The sequence below is a fragment of the Oncorhynchus tshawytscha genome, linkage group LG06 (assembly GCF_018296145.1).
Source record: "Oncorhynchus tshawytscha isolate Ot180627B linkage group LG06, Otsh_v2.0, whole genome shotgun sequence".
Taxonomy (NCBI): Eukaryota; Metazoa; Chordata; class Actinopteri; order Salmoniformes; family Salmonidae; genus Oncorhynchus; species Oncorhynchus tshawytscha.
Genome location: NC_056434.1, coordinates 51,348,197 through 51,367,584, shown reverse-complemented (window position 1 = coordinate 51,367,584; position 19,388 = coordinate 51,348,197). Strand labels below are relative to the sequence as shown.

The window sequence follows — 19,388 nt, the reverse complement described above, 5'->3', positions numbered from 1 at the left end:
CTCAACCCAATTGAGATGGTTTGGGATGAGTTGGACCGCAGATTGAAGGAAAAACAGCGAACAAGTGTTCAACGTATGTGGGAACTCCTTCCAGACTGTAGGGAAAAGCATTCCAGGTGAAGCTGGTTGAGAGAATGTCAAGCGTTTGCAAAGCTGTCATCAAGGCAAAGGGTGGCTACTTTAAAGAATCTCAAATATAAAATATATTTGTTTAACACTTTTTTGGTTACTGCATGATTCCATATGTGTTATTTCATAGTTTTGATGTCTTAACTATTATTCTACAACGTAGAAAATAGCAAAAAATAAAGAGAAACCCTTGAATGTTTAGGTTTGTCCAAACTTTTGACTGGTACTGTACATCAAACTGTAGACTGGTCAAATATGTACCCGAAATGTGTAGGCCCGGTCTTGCAGTTTGTACTGCCGCTTTCAGAACCCACACTAGTGTCTCCTCTCCAACCTTTTTTTGTCTCTCTCCTACTGTCTATCAGCCCAATAAAATATTATTATTTTTTACTCCCTGAACACCAAAATCTGGTCAAATAAACTAACACTGAAGCGAAGACTGCTGTGGTGCCACTCTGACTGGCTAAGTGCCAGATATTAACAGTGCTTTCGGAAAGTATTCAGACCCCTTCACTTTTTCCACATTTTGTTACATTACAGCCTTCTAAATTGGATTTAAAAAAATAAAAAATCAATCTACACACAATACCCCATAATGACATAGCGAACCTGTTTTTTTTTTTAGAAGCGCCAGGTATATAGCTATACATGGCGGAGCTCTTAAAGAAGCAAAACCTGCAGAGACCGAAACCAAAAAAGTTGTGGACGCATGGAATGTGTCCTCACAGGCACCGTTTCATAAGTCCTAGGTCAGCATTTATATCAAATGCAAAATAAGATGAGCTAAACTCTTACACAGTTCTGTAAAATGAGTGCTTTGGTCAGTGGCACCGAAGTAATACAACTTGTATGAAAAAGACGTCCAAGTGTTGGCAGCATTTATACACACTCTGTTGTGATTGTTTATCTGACACTTCTCTGAGGTGAAACTACGTGTTTATGTATCTCTGTCTTAAGGAGCTTTTCAGTCTTTCAGTTTTTGTTACTCTTTTAGTTTTTTTCTCCTCTTATGTTTGTTGATTAGTAAATATTTCAGTTTTTCTACGTTTTTTCTTCTTCTACAATGTGAACATTTCCATGTCTGAAATGTGCTGTGCAAATAAAGCTTGATTTGATTTGTAGCCCCTCCAGATGTGGAAGGAAATGCAGAGTCGGCCACGGTGGTGGACTTGTTTCCCTGGACAGAGTATGAGTTCAGGGTGATAGCCACCAACACCCTGGGGACAGGAGACCCCAGCAGCCCCTCTCCCAAAGTCACCACGCTGGAGGCAGGTGAGTGGAACGGAGTTGGTACCGAAAACGCCATCGCATCATGAGTAACCTTGCCTTAGATATGAAAACTTGTCTTGGCTACCAGAGCTAATGTCTGGTCATACAGTGGTCTAGGCCAGTGGTCACCAATCACTTTCTGAGTCCAAAAGCAGGCCGAGATCTACCATTCAGATTTAACATGACTTAAAAACTGTAAGCCTATGCAAAATTAACATATTAAAAACAGTTATGTTTGTGCAGTAGGCTATAGTCCCAATACATTATCACTATATATTGGCTATGCTTGAATTGCCCTGCCAATGTTGTTCTTCTCAGACCATTTAGAAATTATATTTAAAAATGTTGGGTATGCGATCACACTGGTAATTGTATTACTTGTGAGGCACAGCTGAGTGAGCATAATGATTTTCTATAATTCATTTTACTGGACTGATGGCCTGCATCTGATGGTCAGTTTAGGCTGGTAGCCTAGCGGGTAGCCCATTCCTGCAGTCAAACGACCGAGTGGCCTCATGGGTGGAATGTTACTGTATTCATATTTTTCATAATTTCATAATTAATAAACATGATTATTTTTTTAAATGCTGAAAATCCAGGGTTCACCGCCAAACATCTTTGCTATATTTCAGTTTTCTGTAATGTATATAAAGTGTAATATTGAATACATTTCAACTCCATATCTGACACGGTACGTCCATGACCATGTGTGTCAGGTGCATACTTTTTTTTCAAAGTAGATTTTTTAAAAGACTACCAAGAAAAGCTCTGTGTGACCCTGATTTAGCCCACTGCAGTGAAAGGTTAAAAGCGATGGGTCAGTAACAAAAGGTTGCTTGTTTAAATCCCAGAGCTGGCAAAGTGGAAAAATTGTCGGCTCTGCCCTTGAGCAAGGCAGTTAACCCCCAAAACAACAACTGCCCCCCGGACGCCGATGACGTCGATTAAAGGCAGCTCCCTCCGCACCTCTCTGGTTCTGAGAGGTTGGGTTAAATGCGGAAGACACATTACGTTTGAATGCATTCATTTGTGCAACTGACTAGGTATCCCCTTTCCCCAGTCTGAGGAGAGGGAGGTAGAGAGAGGGCAGCGGTGAGGCTGCCTCTCACCCGACTCACCGTCCCTCTGCTTGCTCTCTGCTGAGAAAAGGGGACACAGTCTTCCAGCTGATGGCGAAACTCAAGTCGACTGCATTGTTATCTACTACTACGGTGGGCAGGGTAGCCTAGTGGTTAGAGCGTTGGACAAGTAACCGGAAGGTTGCGAGTTCAAAACCCCGACAAGGTACAAATCTGTCGTTCTGCCCCTGAACAGGCAGTTAACCCACTGTTTCTAGGCCGTCATTGAAAATAAGAATTTGTTCTTAACTGACTTGCCTAGTTAAATAAAGGTATGAAATAAAAATTGTCTGCGTCATGCACCAGTTCATGTTGTTACTCCTATGACCAGAGAAAGTGAAATATTCCTTGATGTTATAGAAGACACAAACCGCTAATAATACAGTAGCAACGCAAGCTTATCGAAACACTTTGCTATACTCATTCATGACTGCTGCGGTGCCGGTTGTAGTGCGTTTGAAAGTAGGGAGAACACACATTTTATGGCTTGTAAAAGTGTGGACAGGTGCTGAATAACATCTTAAACATGAACTTACTCATAAAAACAGCAGCTCTGTATTCGCTGAGTCTCTCTCTAGTCGTGGTTTTAAACGCGCACGGCTTCTTTTTACAGCCTATGGTTCGAGGAAACTGTGCAGACAGACGGTGATCTGAGCTATCTGATTGGCCAGCGGTAGAGCTATACGTTCACTTGATTTGCTCTCTAGGACTGCCGGGTCGGGTATGCAGAGTTCTACCTTCATACACATGAAATAGTTCAGAATGGGAACTCTTTGCCTTCCTGGCGCTAGAGCTTCTCAATCAAATGTACTTACTGCCAACTGCGATAAATAAATAAAATATGTATTTTTTAACATAAATGTTTGGTGATCGACTATGAATGCCTTGGAGATCGACCAGTCGATCACTATCAATCGGTTGGTGACCACTGGCCTAGGCTTTAGCTCAGCAGGAGATCTGGTTTTGAACTGGAGATCTGGTTTTGAACTGGAGATCTGGTTTTGAACCCCAGTCGGCCATATAAGCTCATTTAAGTTCAACATTGGAAAAAGTAGGCCTAGTGGAACCTTTCTAAAATAATAATATCTACTAGAACACATCTCACGAAACCAAGACGCATGAGATAAGACTGAGCTTAAGCAGAGCAGGAACGAGCTGTAGCCTTTCTACCCCCACAGTGTGGCATCGGTCCCATATGAACATTAAGGTGTTGCACTTGGCAGCATTAGTGACAGTGATATGGTATTTGCAAAGCCAATGCTGCGTCAGTACTGGTGCCAATGGAAGGGTACAGTATGTGTTGTTTGGCATTGTCCTGTGTGGACAATGGCCCATATTCACAAAGTGTCTCAGAGTAGCAGCTTTTTAGATCATAATGAATATGATCAAATGGACAGGCTGGATCCTACTCTGATGGGCTTTGTGAATACTGCCCTGTGAATGTGAACTCAGATCTTGGCGTTTTGCTTTTAGTTCCTGTGGTGGCGCCCTCAGACATCGGCGGCGGCGGCGGGACCAGCAGGGAGCTGACCATAACTTGGACGGTAGGTCTAGCCAATACTTTTTCCAGGGTGACCTATGACCACAAACTCAACTTCCCTCCTAAATCTGATCTGACAACAGCCAGGAGCAAGCCAATGGAGACGAGCATTAGCAGATGTTTTGCACATGCAAAATACATTTCGTTTTTGCCTTTCTTTTCCTCCTCTTTGCAAGGCAGTGCAAAACAGCTATGAAAGTACGGTGGCTATATTCATGGAGGAAGAGGGAAGAAAACACATCACACCACAGCACATTCTTGACAGTGCGGTTTGACGGATAAACACGGGTGTCCAGAAGTGCTTTTGTATCAGTCTCTCACTTGTTTACACTCACAACACGATCACCAGCAAATCTATCAGTGATAGGTATCAAGCATTAGCTAGCCTCCGTTTCTCTGCTGCCCCCTTTGACAAATTCCTATTGCGCTCCTGGGCAAATTGCCTTTTCTTGCTAGAAGCCTGGCAGCATCAATCGTACAGCAGTTGGTCGATGTGATGAGGCTTGTGTTTAAAGGTTAACTGTGTGTGTTTAGAGGTTAGCGGTGTCTGATGCATGTACGTCACTCAGAACATATGATCTGATGGTGCCTGAGCCAAGCTAGGAGATGAGGCATGGGGAGAGGGTGTTGGTCTAATAATAAGAGTGTCATAACTTTGGGATAAACACTCTGTCAGAAACACAGTCGTCATGTTTACTAGAATTAGTATTATATAAACATGCTTTAGAGTGACGATAACCCTTTTTATTTTGGGTCTGGCAATTGTCTTGTCATTCAGCATAACGCTCTCTGCAAGGATGTCTTTTGTTTCTGTGGATATTTCTGTTATTCTCAGTCATTCAATTCTAGTTTCTATTCCATCTACCTCCAGCCAGTGCAGCCACAGTACTACTATGGACGTAACTTTGGCTACATCATCGCCTTTAAGCCCCGGGATGGCTACGAGTGGAGGAAGGTGACTGTGGCAGACCCCGGGGCTAAACACTACGTCCACAAAGACTCGTCCATCCTCGCCTCCACAGAATTTGAGGTCAAAGTGAAGGCCTTCAACAGCAAAGGGGAAGGACCCTATAGTCTCATGGCTGTCATCTACTCTGCGCAGGACGGTAAGCACAGATCGAGGATTATCTTACTCCTAAGCCCAAACCGCAAGCATCGGTGGGGAAAACAGAAAAACTGAACCCAGACTATTGTACTCTGTCCGCAGCATAGCGAGAGCAGGGCTCTTCAGAATGCCACACCTTCATATCAACTGTTTCAATCTGTCAGTGTCAATTATTTATCAGCACGGTGACTTTTTAATGGTGTGGGATATACTTCATAACTAATCCCAAAGATGAATGTGAAGAATTGTACCCTTAGAATGTGAACCCTCCCTACCCTCCCTCCAGCTCTCCCTACCTCTCTCCCTCCCTCCATTCCCCGCCCTCATCAGAGTAGGATTATCGTGATCTTTGTGGCATGAACCAGAAAGCTGATTATTCGCCCCAAGGATGCCAAGCATTTAGCCCACTTATTAACTTCAGCTGACAGACAATCAAGATAGCCACTACGGAGAGATGCTCAGTTGCAGTGGTAACGCTCGTTGGGAGTGTAAAAGAGGGGAGAAGCATTCAGTTAAGCCTGACGACGTGTGCGTGAAGGTTTCTTGGTGCGGTGCCCGCCGTGGGATTTAAACATCCAAAGAAGGTCAGCGCTCTGTCTTGGAGCGAACACTCTGAGAGTGTGCCTTGGGTCGTAAACTCAGAGGAAAGTGTTTGTTGGAGAGCAGAAAGAATGTGATGAGAGAGATTTCTGTCACTGAGCTTGTTCTAGGTAATGATTAATGGCTGTTAACAGATGCCTCCTTACCAAGACTGAGGGAGGTCTGCATGAACAGGTCAGACTTGGTGCCAACATGAAGTTGTAAAGTGAAAGAAAAACTATATTCATAGAAAATGGATAGTCACTGTAGGTGGGTATATGGAGGAAATACTTGTATAGAGTCTCTCTCTCTGTCTTATAGTGTCTTAAATTATATATCTGTGTGTGCCACCAGTGCCATCTAAAGCCCCGACTAGTGTGGGGGCCAGGGCGCTGTCCGCCACTGAGGCCATCGTGTGGTGGCTTCCTGTCACCCAGCACACTGTAGAAGGCTACCAGGTCAGTACTATGTGTCTTTGTCTATGAGGAGTAACATGACTGTTTGTCAGATAGAAGTAGAAGCGACCTGTCTGCACCAACCCAGAGTCCTCCAAACAATGGACTAATCCTGAGTCCTCCAAACAATGGACTAACCCTGAGTCCTCCAAACAATGGACTAACCCTGAGTCCTCCAAACAATGGACTAACCCTGAGTCCTCCAAACAATGGACTAACCCTGAGTCCTCCAAACAATGGACTAACCCTGAGTCCTCCAAACAATGGACTAACCCTGAGTCCTCCAAACAATGGACTAACCCTGAGTCCTCCAAACAATGGACTAACCCTGAGTCCTCCAAACAATGGGAGTCCTCCAAACAATGGACTAACCCTGAGTCCTCCAAACAATGGACTAACCCTGAGTCCTCCAAACAATGGACTAACCCTGAGTACTCCGTTGTATTTGATCCAGTACAATCGTCTAGTAGTCATTACCATATTATTTTACCAGGAAGTATTTAGGCCCTAGAATATTTTATATACAGTATATTGAGTCTCTGTGACCGTCTCCTTCTTCTCCTGTCCAGGTGCGGTACTGGAGGAAGGCGGAGGACAGCGAGACGTCTAGTCAGAGGGTGGTGTTGTCCAGCAGAGAGAACCAGACCAGGCTGGATAACATGAGGCCAGACTCCCACTACCTCATAGAGGTCAAGGCCTACAATGCAGCCGGATACGGACCCCCCAGCCAACACTTACAGATCTACACCAAGAAAGCCCGTACGTATTTTTTTATCTCCGGGCTGGTTTCCTGGAAATAAATGAAGACTACTCTTAGACTAAAACATTTTTCAATAGTGTTTCTCTATTGAAAGTGTCTTAGTGGTGGACTAGGCTTAGTCTGTGTCTGGGAGACTGGTCCTCAGCTAAATAGTCCTCAGCATATTCTGAGTTATGAACCGGGGTGCAAAAGTGTAATCTCACTGATTCTGTTTGGTTGTCACATGAGCCTTACACTGTAGAACAATTCTTCTTCTGTTTTTCGCCAGCCCCAAGCCGGCCTCCTAAAATAATCAGTAAAAAGCTGAAAGGCACATCAGTGAATATCGCCTGGGAACATGTTGAGCCCTTGGCCAACGAGTCAACAATAGATGGCTACAAGGTGGGTACAGTTTTACAAATGCATGGAAGCTTGTAGTGTAGTTTTAAAAAAAGTCTATACTTCAGATTAACACATGAGCAATAGTCTCTCTCCAGCATCTGCCACATACGCACGAGACGTAACAGATTTCTTAAAGCTACAGCTTTCAAAACTCAACCAAGCTAGAAGGTCCACATTACTCGACACGACATACAGTTTACTCAAGTGCCTTTCTCATACACTGCAAAAAGTGAAATCTAAGCAAGCCTGAATATCCTATATTGAGTGATAATTCACTTTTTGCCAAGCTAAATGATCTAACGTCATCGGCAGATAATTTTGCTTGTTGTAACCTAATAAAGGCTTATTACAAGTAAGGGTACCAAAGCCTCCCTCCCAGATAATCTTAACACATACTGTGGTCACTTTGAGGCAGACAATACTGATCCATCCAGGAGGACTCTCGCTGCCCCGGACGACCAGGTGCTTTTCACTCTCCGAGGCTGACACGAGGAAAACCCTCAAAAGAGTAAATACTCACAAAGCTGCCAGCCCAGATGGCATCCCTGGCCGCATCCTCAGAGTGTGTTCTGACCAGCTGGTGGGTGTCTTCTCGGACATATTCAACCTGTCCCAGGCCGTAGTGCCTGCTTCAAGGACAGCACCATCATCCCAGTGCCCAAGAAAAACAAGGTGTCATGCCCAAATCGCCATGTCGCAATCACCCCGCTCATCATGAAGTGCTTCAAGGGGCCTGGTCATGGCCCACGTTAAAGGCCAGCACGCCAGGTACACTGGACCCAGATGCCATTTCCATCACTATTCACACGGCCGTAACACATCTGGACAAGAGGAACACCTATGTGAGCGTACTGATCATTGACTACAGTTTAGCATTCAACACTATTGTTCCCTCAAAGATTGACCCTCTGCAACATCAGGTTCGCTGACGAAACCACAGTGGTAGACCTCATAACCAACCATGAGAGGAGGTAAGCGGAATTGTGGTGCCAGGCCCGCAACCTCTCCCTCAATGTCAGCAAAGCAAAGGAGTTAATTGTTGACTTCAGGAAGCAGAGGAGGGAACATTCCCCGATCCACATCAATGGGACTGGAGTAGAGAGAGTGAGACGTTTTAAGTTCCTCGGCGTCCACATTACCGAGGACTTGACATGGACCAACAACACCACCACTCTTGTCAAGAGGGCGCAACAGTGTCTCTACTTCCTAAGGCTGCCAAATTAAGGCTGAAATTTGGCATGCCACCCCGGGTCCTCTCCTAATACTACCCGCTGCATCATTGAGAGCGTCCTGACCAGTTGCATCACGGCCTGGTACGGGGAATTGCTCCATCCACGACCAAAAGGCCCTCCAACGGGTGAAGACGGTCCAGTACACCAACGGGACCATGTTCCCACCCATCCAGGACATCTATTCGAAACTGTGTGGAAGGCCGGCAGCATCCTTACTGTCGAGCAGACGGTATTGGACTATGAGGTCATGAGGTCTGATGCCAACAGGCTCAGAGACCAACAGGCTCTATCTACAAGCCATCAGAGAGCTGGCCCCTCTAGACCAGCCACCTGCACTGACTCTCTGTACCTTAGCACACATGCACTCACTCATTCATACACTCACAGAGATATACAGTGGCAAGAAAAAGTATGTGAACCCTTGGTAATTACCTGGATTTCTTCATACATTTGTCATCAAATTTGATCTGATCTTGATCTAAGTCACAACAATGGACAAACACAGTGTGCTTAAACTAATAACACACCATATTGTATTTTTCTTGTCTATATTGAATGCATAATTTAACCATTCACAGTGTAGGTTGGAACAAGTATGTGAACCCCTAGGCTAATGACTTCTCCAAAAGCTAATTGGAGTCAGGAGTCCGCTAACCTGGAGTCCAATCAATGAGACGAGATTGGAGATGTTGGTTAGAGATGCCCTGCCCTATAAAAAAAACGATCACAAAATGTGAGTTTGCTATTCACAAGAAGCATTGCCTGATGTGAACCATGCCTCAAACAAAAGAGATCTCAGAAGACCTAAGATTAAGAATTGTTGACTTGCATAAAGCTGGAAAGGGTTACAAATGTATCTATAAAAGCCTTGATATTCATCAGTCCACGGCCTGGACAGCTTGCTATCATCGACAGAAAAATTAATTTCCAAGTTTATCAAGACATTTTGCAGGGGATTGTAAGGCTATCTGTCTGCCAATTGAAGCTCAACAGAAGTTGGGTGATGCAACAGGACAACAACCCAAAACACAGAAGTAATTCAACAACAGAACGGCTTCAACAGAAGAAAATACGCCTTCTGAAGTGGCTCAATCAGAGTCCTGACCTCAAGCCAATTGAGATACTGTGTCATGACCTCAAGAGAATGGTTCACACCAGACATCCCAAGAATATTGCTGAACTGAAACAGTTTTGTAAAGAGCAATGGTCCAACATTACACCTGATCGTGCAGGTCTGATCCGCAACTACTGAAAATGTTTGGTTGAGGTTATTGCTGCCAAAGGATGGTCAACCAGTTATCAAATCATAGAGTTCACATACTTGTTCAATCCTGCACTGTGATTGTTTACACGGTGTGTTCAATAAAGACATGAACAAGTATAATCGTTTGTGTGTTATTAGTTTAAACAGACTGTGTTTGTCTATTGTTGTGACCTAGATGAAGATCAGATCAAATTGTATGACCAATTTATGCAGAAATCCGGGTAATTCCAAAGGGTTCACATACTTTTTCTTGCCACCGTACACTCATACACGCACACACGCACGCACGCGCACACACACGCACACACACACACACACACACACACACACACACACATACATGGATGCTACACACATCACAAACTGCTGCTACAAGATTGCTAAATACTTCACAATTTAAAACACTTGCCCACCAATCCCCCTTCCCCAAAACACTTTTAAATATTGGGCTATAAATTGTGCCTTCCTGTATTACACTATAATGTTTATTCTATTCTACTGGGCCATTTACTTTATGTTTGTATTCTTATATTTTATTATTTATTATTGTTGTTGTATTGTCGAGAAGGAAACTGCACGTAAGCATTTTGTTGGACAGTGTATACCATGTGTATCCCATACATACAAGACAATTAAGGGAATTATCAGTCAATATAAGATATTTAGGCTAGCTTATATTTCACTTTTTGCGGTGTAGTCACAGCTCCTTAGTATGAACATATATGAACTGATCTAATATTCTGTCTGTGTGTTGGTCTCCATACAGGTCCTGTACAGGCAGGCCAGCAAATCCACTGGGATGCTGTTTAACACTGGGAAGCGGTCCATAGACCTGCCCATGCACAAGGATGGGGACTACATAGTGGAGGTCAGGGCTCACAGCGAAGGAGGGGACGGGGCTGTGGCCCAAATACGCATCTCAGGTAACACATCAATCAAATATCAACGTAATACATTTACAAAAATGTATAAAGCCCCTTTTTAGAGGCAGAAATGAATATGACACAAAATGGAGGCTGATTGTGAGGAGGTGCTATAGATGAAGTAACACAGTGCCAACATAATAACACTTGAGTGAAGCACTGTAGTCCATCTGAAGTTGAATCCCATATTTGGTGCGGTAGGGAGATATCACCATCTTATCAAAGGCAGCTGGCCCTCCATTTGTCAAACCCCCTACATTATAATCCCCCCCGGAGCTCTTATTCCCAGGAGTCTGTGTAATCAAGCTGTCAGGTGGGCCTGGCCTCCATGATAACAGCTACCCAGGAGGGGGTTTCCCTCTTCTTCTTCCTCTTCTCACAAGACCCCCTCTACCCCTTGATCCATCCACCCAGACTCTCAGCCAACCCTCCATCCTCCACCCCATCCACTCAGCCAGTCGTTCAGTCAGTCGGCCAGTCAATCTGAAGTCAGTGGGCCATCACCAGGCTTTTGTAATGGACTTTGAACTAAAGCCTTTCCACCCATCTTATACCTCTATAATAATATCCACTATGAAAATGTCAGTTTTCTGTCCATGGGCCCCCTGGTTGACTGTGACAAATGACTCTGGCTTTCGGTGGCCATCTTTAAAACTGAAATAATCCTGCTATTTTATGACGGCCCAAGGAATCAGCTGTAGGCTACACAATGCACCCATCTATACATACGTTTGGAATTGTGATCAGTTCACCAATGGCTTCTCTACTGGAGCGAGCCCTCATGAATGTAGCATGTGTGGATTGAAACAGAGGTGAGCTCTCTATGACAATAAATGTTGTGTCAGCCAGCCATAACCGTCAGCCAGTAATTTACAGTACATGTCATCGATCTCCAAATTGGATGTGGCACTCACATTTTGCCACTGAAAAATAAAAAACCTGACTCTGTCTTGCCGTACAAATTCTAGATCCAATCTTTTGCTTATTGAGAACATGTCACACCATATTACACAGGTGGTAGGGAGAGGGGACACTCAGAGGGGTACACGGCATGATATTATAAAACCACAAAGGAAAGTGGTCGAAACTTTTGTCACCAATTAACAACATTGGAGCATAAATTGCAGTGTGCACTCACTCTTTTTACCATTTTCTAAGCATATGATTTGATATCCACTACCTGCTCACACACATTGGATAGTGCGTATGTATTATTTTCCTATCGTGAAACCATACACAGGATCCCTAACAGAACAGACCAAATATACATGGCTTGGTTGATAGGTTAGAACGCTACCCAAACTGTAATTGAAACGTCACCATTGTGCCCCTGTCTGTCTCCCTCCAGGTGGAGGCGTCATGGCTGCCAAGTCCCTCAGCTTGGCCTCCCTGCTCCTGGTGGCTCTGCTCTGCCTGATGGGCCTCTGAATGTAGCGCCATCTTTCTCTGTCTTCACTGTCCAGTCCAGTGAAGGAGACTCTGTGAAGTTGACGCCTATCTATGACAACTTTGGTTTCCACAACCTTTGGTTTCACCTTGCAGGCCAAAAAAACCAACATATTCCCCGTTTCGAGGAATTAAGGCTCTGTTTGTGGGGGAAAAGACACAATACTAAATTTGGACAGAGAAGATATCTGGGATCTCTCTTATTTTAAACCTACATTATCGTTGAAGGAGGAGCGTCTAAAGGGGGTGTTTCAACTTTTTCAATATGCCTTATATGGGAACGGTTACACTTATCTTTCACAATGCCATGACTGGCTCTTGACTGGGTGAGGTGTTAGTGCATAGGTACTGCACCAAGATGGCAGGTAACTGTTTCAAAAAAAATATTGTGATTACAGGCCTTTCTTGTTCATTCATGAAGGTACAGTAGCTTCAAAGTGTGTGTTTCATTTGATGTATGGCATTATGGACAATTGTTACAACATAGCATTCCGTATATAGTGTATATATATAAGCTTAGCAGGTAATGTTAGTTGTGAAGGATAAGTGTATGAGTTTATGAAAATGTCTTTGTGTTTTATATGCATTTCAGTGACTTTTTCTTCCCCCTTTTTCTTTTCTTTTTTCAAGATGAATTACACCATCCCCTTTACAGAGATACAGTCCAATCAAATCTCTACTCATGGTCCCCGGCATCCTAAGATTTCTCTTATCGAACATCATCTGACAAAAGAGCAATTCATGTAATACTAATATAATATATGCAATGTATATGGTTTTGCTATCTAATAAGTACATATAGCCAGTACATATAGCTTACTATTAACGCTGTAACTTCTTTGTTCAGAGAAACGTCGATTTTTATCTCACAAAAACATGCTTTATTTCCAACTCGTAACGTTAGACCCCGTTTACAAGTGTTTGCATGTAGCCATTGTTATCAGAGAAACTTCTCAGCCAGAGTGATGCGAGCATTTTTAGCACATGCATATCTGTGTATGTAAAAGTTGAATGTATTGATGAACTGTGGGAACGAGAAATTAGCTTGAAAACATATCAGACCTGCAGTTTGTATATATCCATAAAAAGGATGCGGATTCATGATTTCGACTGGCTGAGAAAAGCTGCCTGCCTGTCTGTCTCATCCGGACTCCCGGCACGTTCTTTGCTATGGGACAGCTGGAGATCGAATTTGAATATTGTAACAATGTTGCAAATACCTGAGGGACAGACCGCAAGGTTTAAACAAAAATCCGCTGTTGAAAACTAAATGTTAGTCTTAAAGAAATGTGAGATAATGTCTAGATGCTTTTTATAGTGGAGATCAAGTTTAGAAATTGTGACCGACCGGCTTAAATCGGTCTCGTGCCGCAAAATTTGAAATTGTGTTTTTTTTTTTTACATTGGATAAAAGTGGAGACTCAGAGCTACAAAATGGTATTTCATACACTGTATTTGACGAACAATGGGAAAGTAATTCTGCTTTGAAAGTTGATAAACTTATAAACTCACTTTTGAGAAAATTGCCTTTTGAATGTTTTGGTACCTACTGGAGAGCTCTTCTTTGTCTACACCCATTCAGCATTGTTCACACCCTCTTAAAATGGGTGGGGCTAAACAATGAACCATAATCCCAATCCATAGAGTGCTAGCTAAAGTTATCCAAATAGGTTCAGTGTTAGCTAGTTAGCTTGCTAACATTAGGCTATAACTAGCAATGTGAAATGGCATTCTGATATAACATATTAAAGTTACTACACACAGATCATAAACATAATATTAGCTAGCGAGCCTGCCATCTAATGTCAGCTAGCTAGCTAACAGCAAGCTTTAGCTTGCAATGAAAACAACTTTCTGACAAAATTATAAACGTATAATATCTGAAACTGTAGCTAGACTCTTACCCGTATACATGAGCGAATGCTTCATGGCAGACTGCAACCCCTTTCGTTAAATAAGACGTCCTGTGTTGTTTCCATTTTGTTTGTACGCTTTTTTGCCAACGTTTACTGACATATTCAACCGACGTTATTCTGCACTCTGGCACACTCAGACAAGAATGCTCTGAAACAGTTGCTGCAGTGACGTTCTATTGAAATGGATACTTGCATAGTGGAGTCTTTTGTTAAGTGTTACTACACGATAAATAAAATTAAAAAGCAGCGTTAGATTGGATTACCTAGACATAATGACCAGCTCAAATAGACAGAAGTGTGCTATATTGCAGACCAATCCAAACTCATCTCTTGGCATGTTCAGCCCACTCATCTCAGCCAATCATGACTAGCGGGAAGGTTGCTGTCTTTTTAACCAACTGTGCTCGTAATTTACCTATTTTATTCATATAGAGCCTTGCAAAAGTACTCATCCCCCTTGGCGTTTTTCCTATTTTGCTGCATTACAACTTGTAATTTAAATGGATTTTTATTTGAATTTCATGTAATGGACATACACAAAATAGTCCAAATTGGTGAAGTCACATAATTAGTTAAAGAAAGTCCACCTGTGTGCAATCTAAGTGTCACATAATCCGTCACATGATCTCAGTATATATACACTTGTTCTGAAAGGCCCCAGAGTCTGCAACACCACTAAGCAAGTGGCACAATGAAGACCAAGGACTCTCCAAACAGGTCAGGGACAATGTTGTGGAGAAGTACAGATAAGGGGTGAGTTATAAAAAAATATCCGAAACTTTGAACATTCCACAGATCACCATTAAATCCATTATAAAAATGTTTTAAAGAATATGGCACCACAACAAACCTGCCAAGAGAGGGCCACCCACCAAAACTCACAGACCAGGCAAGGAGGGCATTAATCAGAGAGGCAATAAAGAGACCAAAGGTAACCCTGAAGGAGCTGCAAAGCTCCACAGCTGAGATTGGAGTATCTATCCATAGGACCACTTTAAGCCGTACACTCCACAGAACTGGGCTTTACAGAAGAGTGGCCAGAAAAAAAACATTGCTTAAAGAAAGAAATAAGCAAACACATTTGGTGTTCACCAAAGGGCATGTGGGAGACTCCCCAAACGTATGGAAGAAGGTACTCTGGTCAGATGAGTAAAACATTTAGCTTTTTGGCCATCAAGGAAAATGCTATGTCTGGCGCAAACCCAACACCTCTCATCAACCCAAGAACACCATCCACACAGTGAAGCATGGTGGTGGCAGCAGGGACTGGGAAAGTGGTCAGAATTGAAGGAATGATGGATTGCACTAAATACAGGGAAATTCTTGAGGGAAAACTGTTTCAGTCTCCCAGAGATTTGAGCCTGGGACGGATGTTCACCTTCCAGCAGGACAATGGCCCTAAGCATACTGCTAAAGCAACACTTGAGTGGTTTAAGGGGAAACATTTAAACATCTTGGAATGGCCTTGTCAAAGCCCAGACCTCAATTCAATTGAGAATCTGTGGTATGACTTAAAGATTGCTGTACACCAGTGGAACCCATCCAACTCGAAGGAGCTGGAGCAGTTTTGCCTTGAAGAATGGGCAAAAATCCCAGTGGCTAGATGTTCCAAGCTTTTAGAGACATACCCCAAGAGACTTGCAGCTGTAATTGCTGCATAAGGTGGCTCTACAAAGTATTGACTTTGGGCAGGGGGGGTGAATATTTATGCACTGTCAAGTTTTCTGTTTTTTTTTGTCTTATTTCTTGTTTGTATCACAATAAAAAATCTTTTGCATCTTCAAAGTGGTAGGCAGTTGTGTAAATCAAATGATACAAACCCGCGCAAAATCCATTTTATTTCCAGATTGTAAGGCAACAAAACAGGAAAAATGCCAAGGGGGTGAATACTTTGGCAAGCCACTGTATTTACAGATGGCATAAAGGTTTGTTATTAAGGCACATGAAAGTTCACATGTTCCAGAATGAACGCATTTTGATAAATAAAACAGTTCAAACAGCTCTCCTGTGAAGTAGTCACCCTCGACATACGCCTAGTTGCCTGACTGGGCTGATAAAACAGTGGATTGCGCAGTCAGGTGGAACAGAGTAAATAGATTAACATTTTAACGTCATAGACTTAGCTGGCGGTAACTTGTTGAATAAACACCGGCTGAAATGCGGTTTTTAACCAATCAGCATTTAGGACTAGACCCACCGGTTGTATAACATTATAACATGACATAAACAATGTGTGACAGTAGTGTATTTGGTTTGCTTGTCAGGACAACTAACTGTCCCGTGACCATCGCTTTGCCATAACATGTGTCCAGTGTTGTAAGCATGTACACTTGGAGGAACCATATAAACTAAACTGAGTTTGGAATCATATAAATAGAAATATAGAATGGGTGTTTTCTCTTCTAAGGATCCTAATTATGTGGTTTGAATATCCCATGAAAGAGTACATTGAGCACAAAAAGGGCTTTGTTTTGACTGTATCAGACCTTAGTGGTAGACTACATGCTGGTGCTTTGTAAAGAATGTTTCGCATTTAGTTTCATCTTTTTAATGTCTCATTTATTTTGTTTTTTTTAATGTTGAATTTTTATGTTTCTGCCCCTTTTTAATCAATGTCTCAAGTGTGAGTGTCACTATCAACAGTGATGCAGTGACTCTCACTCAGTAAGTAAGCGTGCAATGTCAGTTTGAATCTTGAATGGCTATTTAAATTGTATTACACGTAACACAACCTGCCTAGCTCCTATAACAGTTATACTACTATTGTGTGTCATGGTCCATAAACTGGTGCAACTCAAGATAAACAACACAAACTTTCAATACCCGTATCATAGTCCTCCAAAGGTCATTCATTGGTCCTACTATGTTTGCGACATTCATTTGTCTTTTTTTATTAACAACATGAGAGTTATGATGTCATCAGAGATATATAGAGTATGCATTATCAATTGGTGTTGTTGTTCATCATTATGACCCGCCACTGGTTAAACAGTAGAGATGTATTACTGTTATTTCCCGCAAGAAGTATAAAAATGCAGATTTCTTTTTTTTATTTCTCCCTGAATACATGTTCGGTGTAATGCTAGCCATGCTTTTACTAGCTCTGGTCCAGGGTGTTCAAGTGGCTTGCTACGCAAGGCTCAAGCAGCGCCCTGGACCAGAGCTATGCCTCTGCATACATTGACTTTGTCAAACACCTACCAAAGTGCTTTCCCCGGTTCCCCCTCATGCGACAAGTCATTGAAAGAGTTGCCAAATGCATGAATGCCTTGAACTTTGATATTTGGAAGGAAAGTTGCTATTACTACATCCTAACATGCATGACATTGGAAAGTGATTATAGGCCTATATGGTAAAGAAGCTCCATCCGTACATTGCAATGAGTCAACGCATTATACATACAGGCAACTTCCTATCAGCTTCATATGAACTCAACATGCCTTTGTGGCAAATAATAATAAACATTAATTCCATTATGAGTGACATCTCTTTATGTCAGAGACTGTGTGTTATGTGTGCATACTGCACATTCTATAGATAAGCCTAACATGTGCATTAGCAAGCCAGTCATCTCAAGGGGAAGTCTATGGACGACAGGGTTGCAAATGTTTCGAAACTTTCCCAAAATTCCCAGCGTTTCCAGAAATCCCAAATGGAGGATTCCCAAAATTCCCAAATTTTCCAAGAAATCCAGTTGGAGGATTCACTTGAGAATTTGGGAAAAATGTCTGGATTTTTTTTCCATCCTAATGGGGGTTAAGGTCTTACAGAAAAAACCCTAAACTGGCAAAAGGAATCTCACTCATTCAAGTTCAGTAGGCCCTACTGGTCAGTCCTGCGCTCGGTCTCATGCATTACTGTAAGATGGGTTGGGCTTTGATGACATCACCGTTGTTGATACAGCAGCACTGTTTGGCTGTATGTTCAGTGCTGTATTCATACTGTACTGAGTCTGAATCGCACATGTTGAGAGGGCTGAAACTGGACTCTCCAATTGGCTGGACATAAAAGGAACAATAAAAGTTTAGTTAACTATCCATTTAAGGTGACTTGTCTCTTTTATATATTGTCTTGACTGTCCATAGGCCGACTGAAGTACAGAATGTACAGTGAATAAATGAAGAAAAGACTAAACTCGATGTACACAAAAGCAAAAAGTCTCAGCTGAATAAACATAAGATCCTTGAAGAGCTAAATGAAATTCCAGAAAGCGGAGTTGTGCATTAAGGTCTAAAGGTCTAAAGTTGCTGTTCCACGGCCTAAAACCACCTGGACTCTGGGGTAGTAAGTAGTTGGAAAGTTTCTAATTCGCTAAAGTTGCCCGTGATCAGATTTGAACACGCAACTTCTGGGTTGCTAGACGTTCACGTTATACACCCATCCATACACCCTGAACAAACACCCTCCTTTCGTTTTTGACTTAAGTAATCTTCTGTCTTGTGTAACCATATCAAACATAACATATTATACTAACTTGATTGTCCCGGATTTACATGTATTGTGTTATGTCTAGTCTATGAGACCAGGCTGCTAAAACAGACTCCATTAGATTGAACTTGCCTATTTTTTCTCTGGACAATATAATTTGGTCCAATAACAGCGGTAAATTATACTCAAACCTCGCAACAGTTAAGTATCTCAAATATAAACATTTTCATTGTGAACAGGAATCATTTGTATGTATGTCCAGTAAATATGTAGGCCATGAGTATTAATATTTACCAATACAAAGACAATAATAAACATAATTGAATATTAGGCAAAGTGGACTTCCCCAATGGTGTCACAACAGTCAATAACAGTGTGCACCTCTGGACTCTGGATGCCCTTTGGCAGAGTGCAGGAAAACAGGTGATCAGAACCTAAGATATGTTTCCTAACTCCTACTGAATAGTAGAATGTGTTAGAAAAAAAGCTTTTGATAAACTATTTAATTCCTACATCTCCTAGTGGGGACTTTACCACTGAGGGCTAGAGGTGGTTGACTCGAGAACTGCTGATGTTAAGGACTTTGCACCGGACGTTGGAATGCATTTGATTTTTCTCATTCATAAAGCTCTCTCTGCTCAATGCAGTTCTTCCTCAGTAACATAGCTGTGGTAGACCTTTTTTTTTACCAGGGTTTCAGGTTTTTAAGATTTGTATTTAGGTTATTGTCATGGAAAAGTAGGCCTATACGGTCTAATTGTAAAAACATGTCATTCCCGTGCTTCCCATATATCAGTGGTCACCAACCTTTTCTGAGTCAAGATCACTTTCTGAGTCTGAAAG

General features: G+C 42.3%; 1 protein-coding gene across 1 annotated transcript in view; it reads left to right on the top strand.

The window, feature by feature from the left end:
- The window catches only part of LOC112252686 (contactin-1a-like), a 115,664-nt gene extending 102,007 nt beyond the window's left edge, over positions 1-13,657 (top strand). The window contains exons 18-25 of the mRNA XM_042323348.1: positions 1,252-1,401; positions 3,990-4,060; positions 4,928-5,162; positions 6,095-6,198; positions 6,765-6,954; positions 7,224-7,336; positions 10,599-10,755; positions 12,104-13,657. Of these exons, the coding sequence (XP_042179282.1) occupies positions 1,252-1,401; positions 3,990-4,060; positions 4,928-5,162; positions 6,095-6,198; positions 6,765-6,954; positions 7,224-7,336; positions 10,599-10,755; positions 12,104-12,183 (1,100 nt within the window). The 3' untranslated portion in view covers positions 12,184-13,657. The remainder of the gene's footprint in view (positions 1-1,251; positions 1,402-3,989; positions 4,061-4,927; positions 5,163-6,094; positions 6,199-6,764; positions 6,955-7,223; positions 7,337-10,598; positions 10,756-12,103) is intronic.
- Positions 13,658-19,388: the final 5,731 nt, after the last annotated feature.